We start from the raw sequence: 26444 nt of genomic DNA, 5'->3' as shown, positions 1-26444 counted from the left end.
GATCCGGCCGCGACGGGGAGAAGATCTGGCCGCGACGAAGGGAAGATCCGGAGCGTCCGGAGAGGTGAGTAATTCTTATTTTCAGCCCTCATGTCCGCCGTGGACATGAGGCCTTACAGAGCCCAGTGTACGGCTAGTGAAAAATATAAATAGGAAAATATGGGAAATGTAAAGCAATGGGACTCAACTAAGAATAGTGAATTGTTTTAACAACCTACAATTGAGGATTTTAACTTAAAAAGACTGTCACCATATTTTTGCACCCCTCTCTGAGGGCAGCACAGCATAACAACACGAATGCTGATGACAGTGATGTGTCTGCTATGTGGATCTGTGCAGTCATTTTGGAGAAATTTGCCTTTTATCAGTGGCAGTACACACATAGAGGACTTCTTGAAGTAGTCCTGGATATTCATGAGCTGCAGACTAGCTACACTCCCTCCCCCTCAAGCCAGTGATTGACAGCTCTCTGCTCATTACTGTACATAGGTGGGGTGGATGTGGCTAACCTGCATCTCATGAATATGCAGGACTAGTTCTGTGTCTGGCTGCTACTAATAAAATGGAATTTCCTCCAAAACTACAGCACAAATACAGTAGACATTACTCTGTAATCAGTGTGACAGCCACTACACCTTATGATGCTCTCAGTGAGGGCTGCAAAAACATGGTGATAGAGTCTCTTCAACAAGTGTCTTACAATAAAAGGTTCTCCAATTCAGTTTATGCAGCATATTCACTATCCTTCATATCTGGTTTAATAAGTTAGACATTTTACAGCTTGCGCATACAAAATCCGATGTTAGTTGCCAAGTTTCAGAAGGTAAAAATCCCGTTCCAAACTCTTCATGATGCCATTAACCGTTGTCTCAATTGAAGACCAACAACAGACCCATCAGCAACAAATTGAGTAATAACTCTACTAACCTCTACAACTCACATTCTCATTTGATTGTTTCAAAACTGGAATGCCTAAATTAGGTATTCCTCCCATTACAAAGATACAAATAAAGGGTTTCAAGTCTTTTTTTGGAACATAAAAACACTGATTTGGATTTTCTTTTGAAATATACAGTGACATACACAACATGCATTACAAGAGGATGGGTAAATCATTGCTGCAGCGCCGGCAAAGCCTGGTTACTATCTGCTCAGTTTACTGGATACCTTGACCTCTCGGACGGAGGATTTTCCACGGCTGGTTTTACTCCCTGTAGAGTGGTGAGTGCCACCTGGTCCCTTGGATAAGTTCTTACTTTGTTTGCTGCAGCAATGATCCTGTTGACAGGACCTTCTTGAAGAAGAAGAACCAGAAAGAGTGGGTGGGGATTTGCTCCGGCCTACGTACGGAGAAGAGCTTTTAGGGTCATGATGATGAGGCCTTCCTGCTCTTGACGAAGAAGAGCTATTCGTACGCGGTAGAGATGAGCTGCGAGGGGAAGCACTTGGGCTTCGTCGGGGAACTACAGGGCTTTTGGGAGGAGTTTTGGGGCTGTGGGGAGAACCTGGGCTTTTGGATTGGGAAGAGCTGCGTGGCTTTTGAGAACCATTCTTTATAATCCGAGCAAGACGGGAGAGCAGGTCTGAATCAGAGTTACCGCTCCCCAAAACCTTGTACCTACGTATGCTGCAGGAAAAAGAAAAAGGAAAAAATAAGTACAGTTCTGTATTAATAGTCCATATCCCAATATCAAGAAAAGAAATTAGTCAATTAATTTACCACAAGTCTTTATTGTCATAGGGGCATAAACCCTCTGCAATTATTGAAAGCACACACACATTTTATATTATATATATATATATATATATATATATATATATATATATATATATATATATATATATATATATATGTGAGTGAGTGTGTGTGTTTTCAATAATTGCAGAGAGCTTATGCCTCTGTGACACTCATGTATATATATAGTACAGTTTATCTTACCGTGCCTCCACTCCAGGTCGCGTAGGTGGTTTTCCAGGTGGTGGTCTTGGAAGGAAAGGTGTTGAAGGAGCACTGCTAATCTGATCATTACTTGTCCAGGACACGGGGCGAGGGATCTTACTTCTCCTAGAATGTGGGCTGTTAGAGGTTACAGTTCCATCATCAGACTGCCGGACATTAGAATCAGAGACTGTCCTGGGAATGAAGAAGACTTCTTCCTCAGATAAACGTACAGCTGGTGGTGAGGTCTTTTCCTCCACAGACTTGTCAGAGGCACTTGAGAAGTCGCCGAAAAATGACTTAATTTGTCGTTTTTCCATTAAAAGCCTAGCAAGATCTGTCTGATGAGCTTTTTTCAGAAGAAGCTTCTCCTTTGCAGATATTGGAGAGGATGATTCTGATGCAGAATCAACCTCCTGGGCCAATACAGGAATCCTGCTATGTCTAGTTGGAAGAGATGACTTTGTGTGATCCTTTTTAGACTGTTGAGAGCTATCACTTAGGTCAACCTGCTGTCCATTTTTAAGATTATTTTGATCCTTATCGCTAACTTGGTTAAGTATTGTAGACAAGCTGGACTCAGGATACCCATTAGCACATACTGCATTTTTATCACTGTGGTAACCATTTTGCTGAACTTTTTCAAAAGAAGTCGCTGTAGGCACTGCCCCATCAACGTTTAGTGGATTCGAAACTGCTTCCAACTTTATTTCTTGAAGATCTGAGCATTCATTTGGCACAGAGCAAAAAGTCCTGGTCTTTGTGGATTCATAAAAATCAGTCATTACACCCTCAGGGATTTTACACTGCCCAGTGGAAAGCCTAGAAGGATGACAACTCTTGTTTTGTTCAGACTTGCCTTCAATTGGAGAACCTGAATGAGAGTGTATTGGAGTCTCTAGACTTTTCTTCTCATTTGGCATTAGGTCAAAACCATTAACCAATTCTCTATTGCCCGATTCAACTGCTTTGCTATTTGCTTTGTTCTGACTAAGTTTATCTAAATCTAATGCCAGGTTTCCCTTGTTAGCAGCAGTAGCAATGGCATCTTCTGCCTTATCATATTCTGTTGAATTCTCATGTGGTGATAACATTTCTAAGACATTGGAGTCCCGATCTCGTTTCTCTAAGGCTGGTCCACACGGGAAGCTTTCAGAAGCAGATTGTGTTGATGTAACTGAAGGTCGAGGAATTGTCATCTAAACATACACAAGTGGTAAAATAAATGATAAAATCAATTAGACTACTAAGAATGCACTTTTCTAGTGGAGCAATTTACCAATCTGTATGCACGTATTGGACTTCAAAATAAAGTTAGTTTGCCTATAAGATGTATAAAAGATTTCTAATTAAAGTAAACCAGACGATGTAACATGCAACAAAATAAAAAAACAACAACTGAAAGGAACAATAGAAGCCCAATTTATTAGTTTTTGTTTTTTTATTATCCACTCTTTAAAGGGGTTGTACCCCAATTGCAAGCTATTCCCTATCCACAAGATAGAGGATAACATGCTGATTGGTGGAGATGTCATCGCTAAGGTGCCCTATAATCTCAAGAACAGGGTTCCCGAGTCCCCCATCCTCCTCACTGTGGGGGTACTGAACCTCCTGCAGTGTGGAGACAACTGAATGAAGAGCTGCTCAGACAAGCACACTAGCGTTCCATTCACTTTCAATGGGACTGCAGAGATAGCCCCGCAGCGACAGACAGTGCAGGAGACGGGAGTCCCATTCTGGAGATCAGCAAGACTCCCACCATCAGCAAGTTATCCCCTACCCTGTGGATAGAAGATAACTTGCTATTGTGATACAGTCCCTTTAATTCATCTCCTTTCAGATTTAATTTTTTATTTCTTTTTACCTTTTGAATTTGTAATTACACCACCACCTCGAAAAATAACTTTTCCCCAAATCTAATGTGCCAATAAGCTAGAGCTTTAGGTCACTTCAAGTCTTCGTTTACCATGAGTGGTAGACAAAAAGTTCCGACCACATCAGAGTTTCTGCAATTGTTGTGCAATTTTTTTTCCCAATAAGAAAACACTACGGTCATGCTAGGAAAAGTCACAATGAAGCCCTAGCTTAAAGTGGTTTTCCAGTGAAATACTATTGATGACCTATCATCAGGTTAGGTCATCAATAGTTGATTGGCAGTGGTCCGTCGCTTGGGACCCCAGCAGACCAACTGAGCAGGCGCATGCTATCAGTGAAGCAAATACACAGAGGTCAGAGCCTACATGTAGCAGCCGATGCTTGTAACTGCAGGCATGGCTCTCTTTCAAATCAATGGGAGCCGTACCTACAGTTACAAGCACCGGCCACTACACACAGGTCGATGCGGACGCTTCAGCTGCAACCTGTGTTATTGCGGCGCTGACAACATGCGCCTGCTCAGCTGATTGGTTGGGGTCCCGAGCAACAGAACCCGACCGATCAACTATTGATGACCTATCCTAATGATAAATCATCAAAAGTATTTCACTGGAAAATCCCTTTAAGTGTTTTGTTAATGTGACCTAATACTGAGTTCTACAACATAAAATACAACTGTTTTGCACAGTTACCAAGAACCTGTATGGACTGCTTAGTTCTTTGCCCTGTATTTAACCATTTAGGATCCTGGCACAAATGCAGGTTTTGATCGGGTTTATTTTCATGCAATCCTTGAAGCCAAAACGAACAGCGGATTCTAAAGAGAAGTTGTATCAAACCTTTATATTTTCTCTCATTTTCTGTTCCACATCTGATTTTGGCTTCAAAAACTGAATTAAAAAACCTGAACAAAAGTCTGCAGGGCTGACTGTACCCTTAAGTTTTAGAAAACAAGTCCGCTGACAAACAGCAGACAGTAGGCAGATGGATACTTTCTAATGCTATGTTGAATTAGGCTCTTCCGTAACCAGAACCACACACACAAAAAGAAATTTGAGTTGATTGTTTTTTTTGGTTTTATTTTCTCATTTGCTCAATTAGGATTAAATGTTCTGAAAAAACAAAACTGTCAGATTGAAGTGCTCAATTAGTAAATCACTGAATTTATACTTTGCAGTAGATATAATCTCCATAATGGAGTCTTAAAGATAGTCTCTATTCGCCCATATGATCATCATAGAAATGGGACTCTCTGTTGAACTTCATCTTTCCATATACAGTACAGTGGCCACCCACTTGAATAGGAGGCATGTAATTCTATATTTCTCCTGCAGCAAGTGCTACAGGCAACAGTATGGCAAGCTTGAGCTGGATTGGCAGTCTTTAGCCGATTGTGAGGGCAATTATCTTTAAAGAAGGGGCTGTTTTTATGATGCAACTCATTTAAGTCCTTAAGGTCTACTGAATATCTCACAGAAATCTATGTAACTACTTTTATGAAGTTAAATGTATTTTTGTTCCAGAAATCCAGAAAAATCTGGAATAAAAATTCTCTTTGCCATTTGGCCTTTTCTGTATTTATTTATTATTATTTTTTTTACAAAATAAACAAATGCTACATTTAATAATGAGGGTACAAAAACGGACATGAATAGACACGCAACAGTGACTTTTGGACATATCCATTCATTCACCTGGGACTTTGATATTCGAATTACACTGGGGTACTTGGTGCCACCATGGGGAATCGCAGGTAGCTTCCTGCGGCTGGCTGAACGAGAGGAAGAAGAGCAACTCTCAGCTGACTGACTCTTGTGCAGGCCAATCTCTTTCTTGTATGGAGGCTCTGAACGGCTCGACTGGGGTGTATTAGGGCTTGTGAAGCGCATGGGATTGCTAGCAGGTCTTGAGGTAGAGGATAAGAGGATGTGAGAAGCACCAGGCTGTGAATATGATGTGAGGGGGAAAACAAAATGAAATAAATAAAAATAAACAAATAATGCAAAGGCCATCATAGCAAAAATGGAGGATGTGTAGCGAGCAAAGAAAAAAAGTACAATGGAGTCCAGTAAATGAATCCCACTTACATCAGCTTTGGTGCAGGCTGAAGGAAAAATAGGGTTTCTATCTAACTTCCATCATTCTCCATGCAGGTTAAAGCAAATAGTAAAAGGGTTAGGCTAGGACTACACTTTGCGCAGCCGAAGATTGCAGTAACCTGATGCTACTTTGCAACATAATAAAAATGTATTTGTTAGCGTTACAACTTGCAAGTTACGGTGACCCAACAATATTAACCTTAATGATGCGGCCCCTTTTTCTTTTTCCATTTTCGTTTTTCCTCCCCCTTCAAAAAAACTCGTAACTCCTTTATTTATCCATCGACGTCGTTGTATGAGGTCTTGTTTTTTGCGGGATGAGTTGTATTTTTCAATGGTGCTATTTAAAGTACCATATAATGTACTGAAAAACTTAAAAAAAAATTCTAAGTGGAGTAAAATGAAAAAAAACCCTGACATTTCGCCAACGTTAAGTGCGTCTTGTTTCTACGGCGCACAAACGGCAACAAAAGCGACATGATAACTTTATTCTATGGGTCAGTACGATTACTACGATACCAAACTTGTATAGGTTATTTCTTACTGTACTATTTTTTTTTCAAAGACATTTAATTTTTTTCAATTATTTTCTGCGGTCATTATGTGCACACAATAAATTTTTTCTTTTTCAGTCGACGTAGTTGAGCAAGGGCTCATTTTTTGCGGGACGTCCTGTAGTTTCTGACAGTATCAATTTGGAGTACATACGACTTTTTGATAGCTTTTTATTGCGCTTTTTCTGGGAGACAGGGTAACTAAAAAAGTGCATTTCTGGCGTTCTTTATTTTTTTTTTCAGACGACGATCACCGTGCGGGAAAAACAATGCGCTACTTTTATAGATCGGACTTTTACGGACGCGGCGATACTAAATACATATTTTTATTTTAGAATTTAGATTTTTTTTAATAATAGATATGGCAAAAGGGGGGGTGATTTAAAATTTTATAACTTTTTTTTTTTTTTACTACAATTAAAAAAACTTTATTGTTTTTTTTTAACTTTACTTTGAAGTCCCCCTGGGGGACTTTAACTTGCAATGCTTTGATCGCTCCTACAGTATGACGTAATGCTACAGCATTACGTCATACTGCAATTTAACAGGCAGTCTATCAAGCCACTCCACGGGGATGGCTTGATAGGCAGTCTGGTAAGGCAGCCCTGGGCCCTTTCATTAGGCCCCCGGCTGCCATGACACCTGCGCGGCTTCCCCGATCTCAGAATTGACAGCGGCATTTAAAGGGTTAATAGCCGTTCGGCCGATCGCGGCTATTGCCCGCGGGTGTCAGCTGTTATAAACAGCTGACGCCCGTACTTTATTAAGAGAGGTTGCCACGCAACCTCTCTTCATACATACCCCGCCACTCCATGACGTACCGATACGTCATGGAGCGGGAAGGGGTTAACCCTTTCCAACCCAATTTTGGATTCGATTCAGGGTTTCCTAAAAGGCTTTCTCTTTTTGCTGTTATACGACAGTGCCATCTGCTGGCTAAAGCCAGTGTGTGTACACCAGAGAGGCTCCCACAGCGGAGTTGCTGGCAATGGACAGTAAGAAACCCTGTCAGACGTCTTCTGACATTGGAGCTGTACAAGCTTCAATCAAAATGTAGGAAAATGTCAGACAGTGGATTGGGAAGGGTTAAGAAATCCAAACCTTCTGGATTTGCTGCAGTTGTCAGGTTGTGTACGTTGGTGTTCTGGCATAAAGTAGCAGCAAAGCTATATAAATGGTTGCAGAGTTAAGCGTAGTGTGGTCCTAAAGTGGCCCTCCGATTTTGGGACAAAAGTCTGTCTCTGGACAGAAGGAACAGGAGGCTTTATTACCTGCACCTCTCCAGTCTGCCGATTTCTGGTCCTGTTTTTAGCCGTTTAAGAAGACAGCAGAAGCTCTCTAACTAATGCACACTTCTGCACTGCTCTGATTGCCGTGGCTGATCACATGAGCAGCTCCGGCCAATCAGAGAGTAGGTATAGTGCACTCATAGTCTAACACTACTAATGCAGTTTGTGCATTAAGTAGTCTGAAGATAGCATCGTCCATCTTCAATGGCCAAAAATAGGACCCAGAACTGACAGATTGGACGGACAGTGGAGAGAACAACTGCAGATAATATACTCTCCTTTTCCTCCAGACCCCAGAGAGAATATTGTCCCAAAACCTCAGGGTTGCATTAAACAACAATAGATGGTAGTGTACCACCAAACACTGTAAAAATGGCATGAGTGGCAACTCATTACCACATATTGGTTGCTTGTTGCTAAAGGTTCAGATGTAAAGGTTAAATACCCATCTTGCCGTTACAGCTATATTGTAAGACTCTCAACATGAAACAAGCAGAGGTGCCATGCCTGTACGTAAGTGGTCATCCCATGCTTTATTAAAAAAGTAGCTGAAAAGACACCCAATATAAGTAAAGCCAGCAAGGTTAGGTAAAGCACAATAAGAAAAGCATTTCCAAATGCTAGTCATATTTCTGCCTGAATTAATAATCTGCGTTTTACATTTTGCAAGGCTGACTGCCTATGAGATTAGTTCTTAAATCATCACTTATGCATAGCACAAATGCCCAATTAAATAAGAAGAAAGCCTTACTTACCGGTGTGATAGCGCCTTCAGCTTGCGCTTCCATGGGACTTGTCGGTGTTGCTGGAAGCAGCTGGCCAGCAGCTCCTGCCATTGGATCCAGTTTATCAATACAAGGGCCTGAAGAAACCATGATATCAAGTTCAATCCCAACATCAGTTTTCTTGTTATCTGTCCATGAGCCCAGTTTTGGAGGTCCATCTTGAGGAGATTCTTCCAAGACATGCAGTACCTCTGGTTCCTCTTCTGACGGACTTCCTGTAACCTTCTGACCTTTACTCCCATTTGACGCAAAATCCTTCAAATCGCGTTCTTTATCTACAATGACCCATTCTTTAGAATCAACCTCCTGCCTGCAGGAGCTCAGATTTACCGCTACAAACCCATTGCTAACTACACCATCCAGATGCTCTGGGGAACTGGCCGACCCTGGCTTAGAACCCTCTGGCACATACTCATCATCATAATGCCAGACATGGTCAGTATTGACAGGAGCCACAATGGTCTTCCTTGGTTGAGAAGGAGATGGTGAAGACCCATCAGCAGCTGGTGCATCTTTCACATTTGGTTCTTTTTGGTGCTTTTCAACACTTGAAGAACAGAAAACATGTAATAAAATGAGGTCTTACTTAACGAAGCAGAAAAAAGAAAAAAAACATCCCTATACACAATTAAGTTGCTTACCAGTTCTCCAAAAACTTGTCAGCATCGGGTTTTGATTCCAGTGTCAATCTCCTCTCTAGCTCAAAGCTGTGTATCGTGCGTAATTTGCGCAGAAGAGGAACATCACGGTCTTGCTGTGTTATTTCTGAACGAACCCTTACAGGAGAGCCCAGGCTTGGAGCATTATTTATGCCATTTGCATGACCATTACTATGCTCTTCTTCTGTAGCAGCCTGAGAACAAAACAGCATATGCCCATATATCATGAAAAATAACTGCATAAAACTAAACATTCTTAACATTCAAGCAGTCCTATTAATTAGCAACAACAGCATATAAGCAAATGGCAGGCAAAAGGGACCCCTCCTGTTACTGATTGGTAGACTAAATGCCTTTAAATCTGCCATGTAACTCAGCCTATTAGACCCAGCCTCCAGCAGGGTCTATCAGGCTCATGTCATAGACACTGTACAATGCATTACATAAGTAATGCAATGCACTATCCTAGCAATTGAACTATCAAATCTTCAAGTCCCCTTGAAGGACTAAAAAAAATAAATAAAGTGTAAAAAAAAAAAAAGTTCAAATAGAGTGTATTTAAGAAAAAAAACACCAAATTTTTCACACAAATACCCTTTTTAAAGAAGGTTCAACCCAAACCATCAAAATATTTACTTGTTTATCTCATAAGGTGAACAGCATAAAATAATTATAATGATGATATTGATAAAACTATACAATTACAAAAAATTTACTTTTGTATGTTATATGCAGTAAGCCTTTAATCTCTTCAGTACCTTGCAGATGCCCATTTTAATTTTATTTCTGTTGGCATCCATCTCTTCCCAAACATCTTTCTCCTGGGGCCGCTGATGGCTAGGTGATCCTGGGATCCTCTCTGGAGAAACCATAATGGGGATACCATTCTCGCCATCGCTGAGCTGCTCATCAGGAAACACTTCATCTGTGTTCTCACGCAGTAGATCACCATGGACAGGAGTGGCATTTGCAATTCTAAAAGATATAAATCCGATTTAATTGTTGATCAGCGCTCATTACCCTTCTACTGATATGTGGCAAACACTGAGTATGCACGCTGTATGGGGCCAAACAATCATTAAGAGATTTGTTCATCCCTTTAAGCCCTATGTATATGCAACGATTATCACTCAAAGTTCGCTCAAAAGCCATCGTTTGAGCGATAATCATTGTGTGTAAATGATCCCATCTTTCACTCTTTGGCTGAACAATGATTTTTAGGAGAGTATAAAATCCATTGTTCAGCTGGAGAGCTGATAGCAGGGACTGCATGCTGTGTTTCTCAACAGGAGTGCTGATTACATTGTATTCAGCCTGCAGCCCCACGGCAGAACAAAGGGGCTGTATGCAGATAACAAACCACCTGCTGTTCTCTGCATACAGCTCCGGAGGCTCATTTACATGCAAATGAAGATAATAGTGCCTATTAGCAACTTAGGGAAAATGAAGTTTGAGTGATCATTTTGCATATCTTTTGAATTAATTTTGAGTGATCATCTTTGAGTGTAAATGCGCCTTTACAATTTTAAGTTTACATGAGGGGATGTGCTTTCAATAAATCATTTATATGCGCACATAAAAGACGTAATCAACGACATACAAATTTGCTTGTTAAACAATACTAATATTCAAAAAAGATTAACATGGCCCAGAAATATTGCAGCAAACAGATCCCCAAGTCCACCAATTAAACCATGTCACAAGAGACTGCAATACACCAAAAATCTTTTTTCTTCACACAAAAAATTGCAAATAATATGCAGAGCCAAAACGGAAAAAAAAATCATGAAAAATCTACATTGTTTGAAAGATATGAATACTTTTTTGGATCGAATTGAAGGGCTAGCTTTAGCAGATGTTCCATTTGTTGTTACTTTGGATATTTCCAGCTTGTACACTAATATTCCAGGCAACGAGGCAATACAAATAATCTATGAGGCACTTTGTAAAGATGCTAGTTTAAATAACTATATGATCAGGTTTGTTGTGTTGTTGGAGTTCATTTTGTATAAGAATTTTTTTTGGGTGGGTCTACATATTATTTTCAATTACAAGGATTTTCAATAGGGTCCTCTGTGGCTCCCGATGTAGCTTGTATTTTTATATAGATTTTTGAGGAAATGTCTGTGATTAATTTGTTCTTTAAAGAACACATTACTATCTGGTTGCATTATGTGGAGGAGGAGTTCAGTTCATATTGTGGAAGAGTGGAGAAGGGGAGTTTGTGAAATTTGTACAGCATCTTATTTGATATCATGAGTTGATTAAGTTGCACCCAGATTACACTATCTGAATGTGGAGTTGTTTAGAGAGAAAAAATGGAAATAAAATAGTTATAACAATGTGTTCAAAGGAGGCTGATAAGAATAACCATTGCATTTTGAAAGTTTTCTCATGCGCCCCAAGTGCATAATTTATTTGCAGCAGATGGATTTGTGATGGAAGATGAATGATGCATATTTTAAAAGGATGGATAAGATAATGAAGGAATTTGTAGATAGTGGTTATCCTGAAGAAACAGTGTTATAAAGTGGATTTAAAGGTTGGTCATTTGCCAATTAAACTTAAGGCCCATTTACACGCAAATATAATCATTCAAATGACTGAAAGATTTAGAAACCTATTTGAATAATGTGTTAATGGCCATTAACACTATCATCTTCATTTGCATGCAAAAGGGCCTTCAGGATCTGTTTGCAGATCCCAGCTTGTAATTAAACAAACGCCCGGCTGTGTACACAGCTGCATTGTTCTTATTGTGGTTGACAGCAGATTACAATGCTATTTGCCGCCTCCTGTGGATATAACAACATGCGGTCTATTGAGAAATACTATCTCTCAGTGTCTAAACGATGGATTTTAAGTTCACCTAAAAATCATTGTTCAAACGAAAACTGCACGATGCCTGCGTTTACATGTAACAATACCGCAAATTTTTGGTCGTTTGCACAAATTTTCAGTGATAGTCATTATGTATAAATGGGCCTATACCGTTGAGAAATATTAGGGGTTACTCAAATCAGTTTCAAAATACTTTTTGGTTTTTTTTGGTTCTTTTTTTAAGGAAAGGCTAAAATTTGTCTATAAAAAAGGTTACTCTTTGGTAACTTTTTTTAATATATGCAGATATGGATCCAACTAAAACATATCAACAGTTGTTTTTAAAAACACAAAGAAATAGCACATTACCATCTTTATCCTGCGAAAATTGTAATGCTATAATAAAAAGGAGGAATGGTTCATCCTCCACTAAATGGAAATACAATTATGGTGAAAGGTTTTTTCACATGTAATATCTGCAATGTAGTGTATAAGTCACTATGTCCGTGCGATAGAATCCATGTAGAACAGACCAGTCGATCAGTGGAACAAAGAATAAATAAACATCGTTCTGCAATAAGAATGAATACACAAAAGGTTAAAAAAATAAAGTCTGCAGAAAAACTAGCGGAGAAACAATTGAAACACAAGGTTTATGATGGATGATCTAGATGAAATCAATGAAGGTAATGATGTGGAGAGAAAGTGCTGTCTATAAAAAAATTAAAAAAAAAGTGTACTGAATTTATAGTTTAGAATCTGCAGTCCTACCACACATATCACTTCCTAGTTTATTACTGGAATTCCACAATTATGCCCAACTCTCCAATTTCAAAATTAATTACCAAAAATCGGCAGCACTTAATATCTCTCTTTTCACAATCATTGGTGACAGAGCTCAAAGACTCCTTTTCCTTTTGTTGGGCTACTACCCACATAAAATATTTAGGCATTCACTTGACCACAGATGTGAAGGATTTATATATGGCCAATTTCCAGAACCTAATAAAACGAAATTAGACTGGACTTGAACAATTGGACAAAAGGCCTATTCTTGTGGCTGGGCAGATGTTCGATTTTCAAAATGAACGTCCTCCCACATATCCTCTATGTCTTTCAGGCACTACCAATCTCTATTCCCAGGCTCTTCTTCAAACACTTACTCTTTAGTGAACAAATTCATCTGGGCAGATAAATCTCCAAGCATTGCCAGGTCTACTCTTTACAGACCTAAACTGGAGGGAGGTCTGTGACTGCCAAACCTGACGGCATACCATCAAGCATCACATCTAGCATGAGTCATAGATTGGCATAGACAGGAGGATCTAAAACATTGGATATCTCTTGAAGAAAGTGTTACACCTTTGACCGCATTACCATGGCTTCTAGATGAAATTCCCATAAGTATTAAAAATCACATCACAGTAGGCTCCACATTGAAAGTGATATTGAAGACCTTTCCAAGATTGGAGGTATCTTCGGCACAATCCCCCCCCCCTTCCCTGTACTAGGTAATCCGGGCTTTTCCCCAGGTATGGAGAAACGGATATTTCAACATAGGCGAGATAACAACAATGACAAAGCACACTCCATTTTCTCCAAAATGGATGATGGATGTCCATGGAAACGTTATCACATATCTCCAACCCAGTACTGCTGTCTCCATGGCAGATCATTCAACTCTGTCACTTTTTCATTTCACTACCCTCCCCACGACTGTTCTCTCGTATTAAAAACACCCTTTGAACAACTGTGCAACGTACAAGGCCCAGTTAGAGACACCCTCTCATGTACTTACATTCTACTAAATTCCTAGTCTGAATCACCAGATACCATCTACATAAAAAATGGGAGATCTCTCTCTCAATGTCGTTTATGGAGGAACAAAAAGAAAAAAAAAATGTACACCTTCACGCATAAATCCTCAATATCCAGTAGATTTCAAGAGTCAGGGTTCAAGATTCTCTCTTGTTGGTACAGGGTGCCCTGCCGCCTCCACAGCATGATGCCTTCTGTATCTCCACTTTGCTGCAGATGCGGGAGAGGAGGATGTACGCTGATGCATATCTTTTGGGAGTGTCCTTTATTGGCCGGCTTCTGGTCGGATGCCGGGCACATTACATCCAAATTTACCATTGCCTAAATCTCCATCATTGTTTTTGCTGCACTTAAGTGACATTCCAATATCCACCTATAAGTGCCCTGTAGTACGTAATCTGGTGAATGCAGCTCGGGCATGTATCCCGAAGCTTTGGCGTGAGTCAGGGCCACCTCGGCTCTCTTTATGGTTTAATATGATACAGGAAATCAGAGAGATGGAAGACCTTACGGTGTCTCTTAAAGGAACACAAGACTAATTTCTGAAAACATTGTTTTATTGGAACGAATTCCAAAACTCCCCTGAATATTGATCTTTTCATTGTGCCTGACACACATATATAACTGCTAGTCCTCTTGGCTACCTTCTTAATTTCTCTGTCCATTTACACCCCTAAGCTTTTACCTTTTCTTACCAACTTTACCTTAATTCTCCTTTTTTTTCAGTATGTCATATGTTTTTAACAGGTTGTAATGTTATGTGACCATGAAAATATGTAAATTGGTGGTGGGTACACACTGAGCATGCTCGAGGAAAGGGGACCTCCCGCAAAACGTCAGGGCCGTTTGCCATGGGGTCACACCGCACTCTGCTCCTGGAGCCTTGGCCAGTATATGAAAGTGAACCTATGAATATTATTCACACTGGGTGATTTTACTGGCTGCGAAGAAAAATATTTTTCCAAAGTGTCTGGAATATACGTTGGTGTATTGCACTCTTTGATAAAGTTTGTTTATTTGTCAGCTAACAGCTGGGTATGTTTACACGGACCAATGATAGGGAACAAATGATCCTATGAACATTAGTTTGGCCGATCACTGGCTCGTGCAAAAACAGCTTTAGCTGAAAATTATTTAGCTTTTGTGGAATTTAGACGCTATTAAAAAGATAGTACTGTGATTCACGGGTGGACATTAGTGTGATGTTTCACAAAAAGTGGTTATTTAACTGGATAAAAATCCGCAGAAAATATAGGCTATGATGATTATGCATTTTTTTCTACTATATTTGGATATAACATCTTAAAACACAATTCTATTAACTGTGTAGTTATACGGTAAATGATTCGCTGACGTACCCAATAGCAGCTGGTGTCAGGCGAGTATGGAGCTGAGGAGTAGTTGATGTGGTTGTGGTAGTTAATGAACCGTCCATGCCACTCTTCTCCCAGTCAAATGGATCACTCTCCACAACACCGTAGCTCTTCATACTGTTGTCAAACACGGATATAAGAAGCTGCAAGGGAAATGGGAAAAAAAAAGAAAAAAAACATACAAAAATGAATAATGTCACAGCTTATACCAATGACTTACATCCATCCATCCCTGCTGTCACTTTGCTAGGTTAGAAAATAAAAGCAATGACATGAGGATGGGATTGCAACTCCCTCACATTTCCTTTGAAGTAGCTTTAACCCCTTAGTGACAAAGCCTGTTTGCGCCTTAGTGACGGAGCCAAATTTTGGAAATCTGACATGCGTCGTTCAACGTGGCATAACTCCGTAAAGGCTTTACATATCCCAGTGATTCTGACATTGTTTTTTTGCCACATGTTGTACTTCATTTAGATTGTAAAAAGAGACCGATATAATTTGTGTATATTTATTAAAAGTACCAATATTGGAAAAATTTTGAAAAAATTGTCATTTTTTCACATTTTCAACCGTAATATCTCAAATATGTCCAAACATACTGTACAAATATTTGATAAGATATGTATTTCCATCTGTTTACTTTATTCTGAATGCACACTTGAAAAACTTTTGTGTTTTTTTTAACCATTTAGAGGACGTACAAATTTAACATTACTTTTCAGCATTTTGAGGAGCACTTTGTTTTCCTGCACCAAGCCAAGTTTGCAGAGGCTCATAAGTGTCAGAATAATAGATACACCCACAAATGACCCCATTTTAAAAACTACACCCCTTAGTGTATTCACTGAGGGGTGTCATGAGTATTTTGACCCCACCAGTTCTTTTCAGGAATTAGTTCAATTTAGGGGACAAAAAATAAAATTTCATATTTTTGCAAATATGTCATTTTAAAGACATATTTTTTTCCTATAGAGCCCATGAAAATGAGGATTTACGCACCAAAATGGATACCCCCGTTTCTCCCGTGTTCAGAAACATACCCATTGTGGCCCTAATCTTATGTCTGGATGCATAACGGGAGTCAAAATGAAAGGAGTAGTCGGTGTCTTTCAGAACATAAATTTTGCTTGAAGGCGTTTTAGGCCCCATAGCACTTTTGTAGAGCTCTTGAGTGGCCAAAGCCAAAGAGAACCCCCACAAGTGACCCCATTTTGAAAACTAGACCCCTTAACGAATTTATCTAGGGGTGTACTGACCATTTTGACCCCACAGTTTTTGAATGAATTCAAGCCAAGCAAAAGGAAAAAATTGTGATTTTCATTTTTTTGTCAATTCTGTCATTTTAAAAACAGCTTTTTTTGTACAGCACACGCATGAATGAAGCCTTTCATCCCAAAATGGATACCCCTGTTTCTCCCGTGTTCAGAGACATACCCATTGTGGCCCTAATCTTATGTCTGGATGCACAATGGGGCCCAAAACGAAAGGAGTAGTCGGTGGCTTTAAGAACATAGATTTTCCTTGAAGGAGTTTTAGGCCCATAGCACTTTTGTAGAGCTCTTGAGCGGCCAAAATCAAAGAGAACCCTCACAAATGACCCCATTTTGAAAACTAGACCCCTTAATGAATTTATCTAGGGGTGTACTGCCCATTTTGAGCCCACAGTTTTTGAATGAATTGAAGCAAAGCAAAAGGAAAAAATTGTGATTTTCGTTTTTTTGGCAATTCTGTCGTTTTAAAAACTGCTTTTTTGGTACAGCACACACATGAATGAAGACTTGCACCCCAAAGTGGATACCCCTGTTTGTCCCGTGTTCAGAGACATACCCATTGTGGCCCTAATCTTTTGTCTGGATGCACAACGGGGCCCAAAATGAAAGGAGTAGTCGGTGGCTTTCAGAACAGAAATTTAGCATGAAGGTGATTTAGACCCCATTGCACACTTGTAGAGCCCTTGAGCGGCCAAAACGACAGAGAACCCCCACAAATGATCCCATTTTGAAAACTAGACCCCCTAACGAATTTATCTAGGGGTGTACTGTGTATTTTTACCCTACAATTTTTGAATAAATCTAAGCAAAGCAGTAGGAAAAAAATTACAATTTTCATTTTTTTGGCAGTTGTATCAATTTAAAAACTGTTTTTTTTGTACAGCACACATAGGGATGAAGACTTTCACCCCAAAATGGATACCCCTGTTTGTCCCGTGTTCAGAACCATACCCCTTGTGGCCCTAATCTACTTAAAGGACGCATGGCTAGGCCTATAATGGAAGGAGCACCCGTTGGATTTTAGGGTACAACGGAATAAATTCCAGGCCCTATTGCCCACTTATAGAGTCATTGAGCGTCCAAAACTATAAAGACCCCCACAAATATCCCCATTTTAAAAACTAGACCCCTTAACGAATTCATCTAGGGGTGTACTGCGTATTTTGACCACACAGTATTTGAATAAATTTCAGCAAAGCAGAAGAAAAAAATTACAATTTTCATTTTTTTGGCAATTTTGTCAATTTAAAAACTTTTTTTTTTGTACAGTTTACATAGGAATGAAGACGTTCACCCCCAAATGGATACCCCCATTTGTTCCGTGTTCAAAAACATACCCATTGTGGCCCTAATCTACTTACAGGAAACATGGCAAGGCCTGTAATGGAGGGAACACCGGTTGGATTGCAGGGCCCAACTGAATAAATTCCAGGCCCCATTGCTCATTTGTACGGAATAAAAATTGACTCCCTAAAATCCCCCCCCCCCCCCCTCCACGCCCTTTTCGGCGTTCCCCAAATCTTAGATAAAAGTAATAATGTGAACTGTGTAGTATTTCCAAAGACGGGTAATTATGGAGGCTGGTTGGGATGGGCCCATGGGGCAATAAAACCGGGTATCCCCCCTCCTCTCATGCTTTTTGGGAGTCATTTTTTGACCTCAGTGGCGGGGATGGGGTGTAAAAAGTGGCGCTCGGTGAGTCTCCGTAAGCTTGACGAGGTGCGGCGGTCTCACACAGAAGGCGCTCAACAAGCTGCTCCTGGAACTGCATGAAGGCGAGCGTTCCCGGGGCTTCTTGTAAATTGCGTATTACAGGTAGCGGTCTGAATAACGCCGGGCTCACGCAGCCGTAGGTGGATCCCGGCTGTGAGCCCGGCTGTGACCCTGCGTACGGCCGCGTAATGTACTGCGCATAACTGCGTACTTACACGGGCGGTCATGCGCAGTACACTTTTTTTTTGTTGTTTGTATTTCCCGCACCGTCGCTTAGCGATGATGCGGGTACCCGCAGCCCGTATACAATGTAGTTGCGTATGGACTGCGGGTATATCCGCGACCATGGAGCACAATGGGCTCTATGTTGCGGATATCCCCGGTAAAATAGAACCTGCTGCGTTCTCTTTTCTGCGAGTGGATTACACAATTCCAACCCGCTAATGTGAGCGGAATTGTGTAATCCAATGCGATTGATCTGCGTATTACCGCGGATCAGACGCATGCGGAATCCGTAATTCCTATCCGGTCATGTGAGACCGGCCTAAGGTAGATCGCTACCATTTTTTCACGTGACCGGGGACCGCTCAACGAGGCCACCCGTCACTGCTCCAGGCTCTCGGTGACCGTTGGTCGCTGGGAGCAAGGAGATATTAAGTTTCCTGGGCTCCCCGACTCCTGCGCATGTGTCCGGTGTTTTGCCAGCGGTCGCATGCGCAGAATACGGGAAAGTTCACGGAAGAAGATTGCGTCGGGGTGCAAATACGGAGGCCTCCGGTAAAAAATTTTATCTCCTCTCACCGATCACATCAGTGAGGGGAGATGAACCTTCACCTTTTTTTAACTTTTACGTGATCGCCATTATTCTTTGGATAACGGCGAACACGTGACCAGGAACCGCTCACCGCGGCCCTCCGTGAAATCTCCAGGCTCTCGGCTAAGTTTTGTAGCCAGGAGCAGGGAGATTTTAAAAAACCACAGCTTTTGCGCATGCGCCTGCCACATTGGTGACGGGCGCGTGCGCAGAAGCTGGGGTGAGGTCCGCGGATAAATCCGCAGGCCTTATGTACGTCATTTCATCCTCCCTCACGGATATGATCCGTGGGGGGAGATGAAACACAAGCTTTTTTTAACTTTTTAAAACTTTTTTTTTACTTTTTGCCCTTTTTTTTTTTTTACCTTTTACCCCTTTTTTTTTTTTTTTTTTTTTTTTACTTTTTGCACTTTTTTTTTTACTTTACATGATCACTGTCATCCATTGGATGACAGTGATCATGTCCCTGGTGACATCCCTCTGCTCTTGGCTACACATGGCAGCCAGGAGCAGAGCAATTTTGAATTTCCCGGGGCTCGAGCCCCTCTGTGCACGCGCCCGATGTCAATCATCGGGCGCGCATGCGCAGACGGGGATTTCGGGTCCCGGGACATCGGGACATCGCAGAGGACCGGGGGTGAGTATCTTCACCTCCCCTCATGGATCCGATCCATGAGGGGAGGTGAAACTTTACTTTTGTTTTACTTTTTAAACTTTTTCGCGATCACCGCTATCGCAATGGATAGCGGTGATCGCGGGCCCGGGGACCGCTCGCAGTGGTCCCCGGTAACACCTCCTGGTTCCCGGCTACCTTCAGGAGCCGGGAGCCAGGAGATTTTAAATTTGCCGGGGACACCCGGGCTTCTGCGCGTGCGCGTGACGTCATCGTCAGGCGCGCATGCGCAGAAGGCCGCCGGCGGGTCCGGGAGGACCAGATCTCCGGGGGACACCGCCGACAAGCCGTGTGAGTATTTTCAGCTGCCGTGATGGATCCGATCCATCATAGCAGCTGAATTACTACTTTTTTTACACTGTTTTATTTACTTTTTTGCGATCGGCGCTATTCATTTTATAGCGCCGATCGCAATGCCGGGGGGGACTGCCCGCATCCTGGGATGACAGCTCCATGCTGTCGGCTACCTGCGGGCACCAACAGCATGGAGCTGTCACGTCCTCAGGCCAGTGGGCATCAATCCAAAGAGGATGCATAAAACTACGTCCTCTAGGATTTAGGCCCACTTTCTGAGGACGTAGTTTCCCGATGGGGCCGTCGTTAAGGGGTTAAAAACCTTGCCTGACTTTGTAGAGCAGTAAGTACCGTATGTATCGCTTGCCGTGTTTGTCCCTAACATTATCTGTTCTCCCTTGCAAGCGCTTCACCCTCTCTCCTTTAGGCTTCTAGATACAGGAATCAAAAGTATACAGTGAATGATGTTCTGTCTGTCTAGGTCCTTTGATCTGTGACATAAGAAGGGACTCGGTAATGTTCTGGCACTGTATGCAGATTGTCCCTGACAACAGCAGCCTTGTGCTTTCAACATTTGGCATCCTGCCATTGTCTGTTTTAGGACACACAATTTTATAAAGAGATTGCCCCTTTGAACAATCCTTTAAAGGAACACCTGTCACTGGATTTCTACTGCCTGAACCATGGCAAGCATGAACGTGGGACAGGTATGCACAGTGCACTCATGTACACTACCCGTCAAAAGTTTTAGAAAACCTCAATTTCTCCTGTTTGATATTTTACACAGTTTATTATATCAAATATACTTTGAAATGAAAGCATAGAATCAATAAGTTAAGATGAAAGCAGTCCGTTCGAAGCCCACAAAAATGAAGCATGCTGAGATTTTTCCTCGCAATTTTCGCTCGTGTGTAGAAAACAGTGGATCTCCATAGGAAGTAACAGGCAGTATTTTCTGCGGATTCGTGTTGCGGGCACCCACCGCGAATTTCCGCCCATGTGCAGGAGGCCTAAAGCCACTTCTCTTCTTGTTTGGGACTACCCTCACTCACTCTTAATATAGTCTTTCTGGTTTGTAAGATTTTCATAACACAATTTGAATAATGTTGTATGATTAAAGGACAGAGTTGAGAATACTTTGTTTTTCTGCCTTTATTAAGACATGCTTCTAGCCATTTTGCTGTACAAGATGCACCCTACTTCTTCCCCATATGAAAACTAGTGAAGTGCAAGGCTGGATTTAATGTGATATTACACTGCTTATGTGCCATAAGGAAGGGATGATGTTTGAGAAAAATTACCAATACAGATATTAATAAATGGTGTTCATACAGAATCACATATGCATATGTACACATCAGTACAAAAGGCATTAAAAAGCAACCCGTCAGCTTGAAAATGATGTCCAAACTGTAGGCAGCATGTCACATAGCTGAAGGAGCTGAGCAGACTGATATATAGGTTTGTGGAAAACTTGTATTTTATTCATATCCGTACACATTGTCGTTTATTCATTTAAAACTCCACTCTTTCTGAGCTCTGAGGTCCAATGGGTGGTCCTATCAGTAATTGACAGCTTTCTGTGTATTACAATGCATACAAAAGTAGCTGTCAATCACTGGCAGGACCTTCCACTGGACCTCAGAGCTCATAATGAGCAGAGACATAAATTAATAAATGACGCACTATACAGAAACTAAAGGTCAATCTGCTCAGCTCTCCGTGCTCTATAAGATTCTGCCTGTAGATGTGACTGCATTTCCAACGTGGCAGGTGACCTTTAATGCCATTTTTCTTAGCAGTGCATACCGGGTAATCTGGTTTTGTAAAGTAGTCCAAGCCACTGATGTGTTCAAGAAAAACATGAAATTCTGGGGGAAGATGCTTCAACATAAGACGATGTTCATAGCGTTCCTTAATGGAACCAACTTGCTCCTATAAAGAAAGACCTGGTTAGAGTACTAAAGAAAATAAAGCTTTTTATTTAATTTTTTTTAAACACAAAAAAAAAAACAGGTTAAATGCTGACCTTTAGGCATTTCTGAACCCTCAACAAACACAGTGTTACTGTTGGACAGTTTTGATAAATGAGCCCCACCTTCTCTGGAAATGCAAGAACTGCACTCCATCCGATGCAGCCCGGTAACAAACAATATATCCATGGCAGGAAAGAGGACATGAGTCATCGATAAACACTAGACTCCTGAAAAGGAGTGAAGTTCTACACAAATTACTATCCGAAATAAGGGTTGTGGTTCAAGTGAAATAACCTATACCCTTGTAAATGAATGGATAGAAGTTTTTGTCCTTTTACAACTCTTGCTTGAGCCAAATAGTAACAATATAATTACAGGGCTTTTTTTGAGAGCGAAAACTCAACTTTAATTCCATCTAAAGTGCCACAAATTTCTCTATCTTTTGCAGTGACTCGGATACACTATACATGCAACATCTGTAATGTAGCGATGCCACTAACGTCTACCATGTCAGTGCAGTGGCTTATGATTGGTTGACCACCTGGGGAAGATGGAGAAGGAAGACTGTACTATGGCATCAAGAAAATCAAAAGGTGAGTATATGGAGAATTTTATTATCTTTCAATTTTGGGTAGAGTTGACAGGTTTTTCTTCCACTCTGGAAAACCAATTTAACACCAAGCTGAAGAGGAAGCTAAATCATACCGTATAACGGTTCTGTTCTATGTTGGGGCAGTTTTGCAAGTAAAAACAAGTTTACATAAAAAGTGTTTTTATGTTAGTTTTGGGGTATTTCTGTATGCAGGAGGTATATAAAAATTGTCCAGGTTATAGAGTGGATGGATGACTCAAGTAGTAAACATACCTTGTCTTTTATCTTTCGCCATGGAAGCTGGCCAACAACAAACTCAACCAACATGTAAAAGAGAGACCACAGGTCATCATGACGGCCCATCTCCTGCAAAAAAAGACACCCATGAAAGAACCGAATGGAAACCCCAAGTAAGAAAAAAAAAACCATAATATTATTATTATACATCAAAACATTATGACAAGACGATAACAAGTATGTGTAATCAGCAGCACGGAGATTCTAGTTACATATACCAAATGTACTAATGCTAGAACTCGAGAGCTGTGGTGATGACAATACATAACAGAAATATCACTGCCAGGCGGGTGCACCAAAGTGCCAATTTACAAGAGACTTGAGACACTTTCTTCATGAAAAATTTCTAATGCATTTCTATTCCTGCCCTCTCTAAAGCTCAGAGAAAAACTATCATTTGAACTTACTCTTACCTGTTCCATTTCAAGGTTTAACCTGAAGTTCCAGGGCCCCAAGGGAAAGTCTGTAACAGGGCCAGACTAATGTGCAAGTCTCAAAGGCCAGAACATGTCTAGCATGCTATAGAGGTTACTGCCAACCATGTTTAAATGGGGATTTAAAAAAAAGGATGGTCTACATAAAAAATTGGAGGGCAGGAGTAGTGAACGGATCTTCTCTTTTATTATATGACTTCTGCAGGAAAGATATGCTGTTCTAGTACATACTGTAGTTTGGTTCCAAGTTCACTTTTACTTACCCTGTTCCTATGCGCATTGACAGATGCATAACGTACTGTTCCACGAAATCCAGCAACAGCTCTAGGCTGGGAAAGAAATTTTATAATCAGATTAAAATCAAGTGCAATAGTATTACTAGATTGCTAGATTTTAATGCACCATGAAAGCGAGGATTTAAGAGCCCCCACATTGTATACAGGGTTGAGTATATTAAATCAAGAATGGATTTTTATGCTGGTATTTTCCATCAGCATTAGATTTAATATTACAAAATAGTGCTACACACCACCCCAATAAGACAACTGGTAAGTGTAGTTTGGTCAATGCACACAGTTTGTACAATTAAATAGAAAAAAACAACTAATTAGTATATAACTGCAGCAAAGTGGTAAGAGATGGACCTCATAACAAGCGTATTAACAGTTTTCAATGACAATAACCAAAATATTATACAGGCAATACAAGCTGTAATTTAGAATCACTAATGAAGTGTATTTACCGAGATACAGAACTTTTATGTACAATGTGTCAATATAAAACCTCTGAAATGGTTCTTAAAAAGATGTGTACATATGATTGAAGCATTCACAGTAAACACCAGATCCTTAGTACATTCATAAATATACACAACTACATACACATTTATAAACATCCTTTCACAGTATAGACATAAGTAAAATAATCAATTCTTTATTTAAATTTCTTTAAGAGCAGGGCACAAAAAGGCAATCGTATGAGCTTGACTCCTATAGGGTGGAGGAGCAAGCGTCTATTCTAAAACAAACACACTAGTACTCAGACATAAACAACATATATAGAGTTCTGTCAGATAGTCTAGAACGTATATAATAAATGTGCTGATATCTCCTGTATTCTTCTTTGAAAAATTACGATCAGCCCTGATCAAATTTGTATGGGGACGACAGAGACTGCGACTGGGAATCAGAGTTTTATCATACCCTAAAACGAATGGTGGGGTAGGTTTGCCGAATTTCAGACTATCGTACAGCTGCAGTCCTAACGCACCTTTTAGATTGGCAATACCATGCTACTAATAAGCAATGGGTACTCCTGGAACAAGTAGACTGCCCGATTCCCATAAGACTCCTCCCATGGATAAGACCCAGCGATAAAGCCACTGCTGTCTCCTCAAACTATCTGCTAAAAGGGACGATTAGACTTTGGGATTTAAAATTACGTTAAAAAATCCTATCTAGAGAGGATAGTCCCCTAACTCCGCTTTTTGGCAACCCGGCATTTCCGCCAGGTAATACCCAAGATAGTTTCCTGGGATGGGAAAGACAGGAAGACCCCCGGGTTCACTACATTCTTAGTGGTCCTTCTGTTACGTCCTTTTAGGAGCTCAGGAATAGATTTGTTCACCTCAATCTCTCCTGGTTAGAGTATTATCAACTGCAATCTTTTCTTTCTGCACGTGGAGATGGCTGCTCTTTTGGTACAGCACTAACACCTTTTGAGAAATTGTTTTCATTGCAGTCCCCTCCGGCGCGCAGTGTCCCTGATCTATGGCTTGCTGACCCAGGAGACTTACAACACTGGTCCTAGCTTTAAACAAGCATGGGAACAGGATTTGGGAGTCACGATTCCCCAGGGCGACTGGCAGAAGGCGTTTATATTTACACACAAACTGTCTATAGCCTGCGTGGCTCAAAAAAAAAAGCTATAAGATGCCATCAAGGTGGTACAGATATCCTACGCTATATTTCCCTTCAGTCTTGAAGCTTTGTTGGCGCTGTGGAACCGATAGAGGTACTATGATCCACGTCTGGTGGAGTTGTAGCATGATAATACCTTTCTGGGACAAAGTATTTTCCACATACAACATAAGAGAATAGATAACACCCCACAGGTTGCCCTCCTTTCTATACTCCCAGGCTCAATTAAATCCCAAAAGAGAGGTTTGCTACGATTTTGCCTGGCGGCTGCTAGGGTGGTCATACCGCACCATTGGCGGACTACTCATGTTCCTTCTATGTATGAATGGCAGCAAGAGATGTCACACCTGTGTCATATGGAAGAGTTGTGTGTGGAGAATGCAAGGGAAACTGATACAGTCCTGTCAGTATGGCAGCTATGGATAGAATTTGAGTCCTCTACAGAGTTCCAAGACTTGCTCTCTTAGGTATGATGAATGCAGGACCCATCTGTGTGCCATCAGAATGGCAGGGTTAACAATACTAAACCTACTTGCTTTCCCCTCTCCCCTGCCATCTCTCTATTGTTTTATGTCTTCATTTCCCCCCTTCCCCCCACACACACACCTTTTTTTTCTCTTCTCTTTCTTCTTTCATTATATTGGTAAGGATAGGAGTTAATTTTATGGTCGGGCCAAGTACTACCTGAGGATATCCGAGGATATTAGATATCATAAAAGTTTTTTTTCACAAGGTCTTGCGTGACCTTGTTGATATGTTTATTTTATCTGAAAAATCTCTCAATAAAACTGACTGAACAATAAATACAGGTGCTTGGTTTATTTAATCTCTGATAGATGAATTTTAATTTATACTGATTTTGGTCGATGGCTCAACGCGTTTCCCTACTTAGTTGGTAGTTCATCAGGAACCTTTTGACCTGCACCCTAGGAGGGATTTAATAGATATATACCCTCCTATAAAAAAGAGAACCAAGCTATATTGATATAAAGTCTGAGTATTAAAATGATAATAGGAAGCCAGTTGGTATCAGGATGAGACAGAAGAGACAGAGGGATGTTGTAGGGTTCTAATTGTTCTGTGTCTCAATACACAAGGCATAAAGCCAATGCTTCGTATCTATAGAGTAGAGACCAAATGGTTGAACAGTGATGATAGTTCAAGACTCACCCAGGTACACCAAAGGTTCTATCCTCCATTGTCATGCGTTCCTGTTGTGGCCAAAGTAAGGCTAAATATCTCATTTCAAC

At 40.8% G+C, this 26444-nt stretch overlaps 1 protein-coding gene across 1 annotated transcript in view; it reads right to left on the bottom strand.

The window, feature by feature from the left end:
• Positions 1-1084: 1084 nt before the first annotated feature.
• The window catches only part of TTBK2 (tau tubulin kinase 2), a 107049-nt gene continuing 81689 nt past the window's right edge, over positions 1085-26444 (bottom strand). Inside the window, exons 7-16 of the mRNA XM_066608346.1 lie at positions 23539-23604; positions 22818-22910; positions 21786-21911; positions 15197-15354; positions 9959-10175; positions 9183-9394; positions 8512-9088; positions 5509-5757; positions 1940-3138; positions 1085-1627 (exon numbers count right to left, since the gene is read on the bottom strand). Coding sequence (XP_066464443.1) covers positions 1144-1627; positions 1940-3138; positions 5509-5757; positions 8512-9088; positions 9183-9394; positions 9959-10175; positions 15197-15354; positions 21786-21911; positions 22818-22910; positions 23539-23604 — 3381 coding nt within the window. The 3' untranslated portion in view covers positions 1085-1143. The remainder of the gene's footprint in view (positions 1628-1939; positions 3139-5508; positions 5758-8511; positions 9089-9182; positions 9395-9958; positions 10176-15196; positions 15355-21785; positions 21912-22817; positions 22911-23538; positions 23605-26444) is intronic.

This window comes from Eleutherodactylus coqui, chromosome 6 (genome assembly GCF_035609145.1).
Source record: "Eleutherodactylus coqui strain aEleCoq1 chromosome 6, aEleCoq1.hap1, whole genome shotgun sequence".
In the NCBI taxonomy this organism is placed as follows: Eukaryota; Metazoa; Chordata; class Amphibia; order Anura; family Eleutherodactylidae; genus Eleutherodactylus; species Eleutherodactylus coqui.
This window is presented reverse-complemented; position numbering and strand designations above follow the sequence as displayed.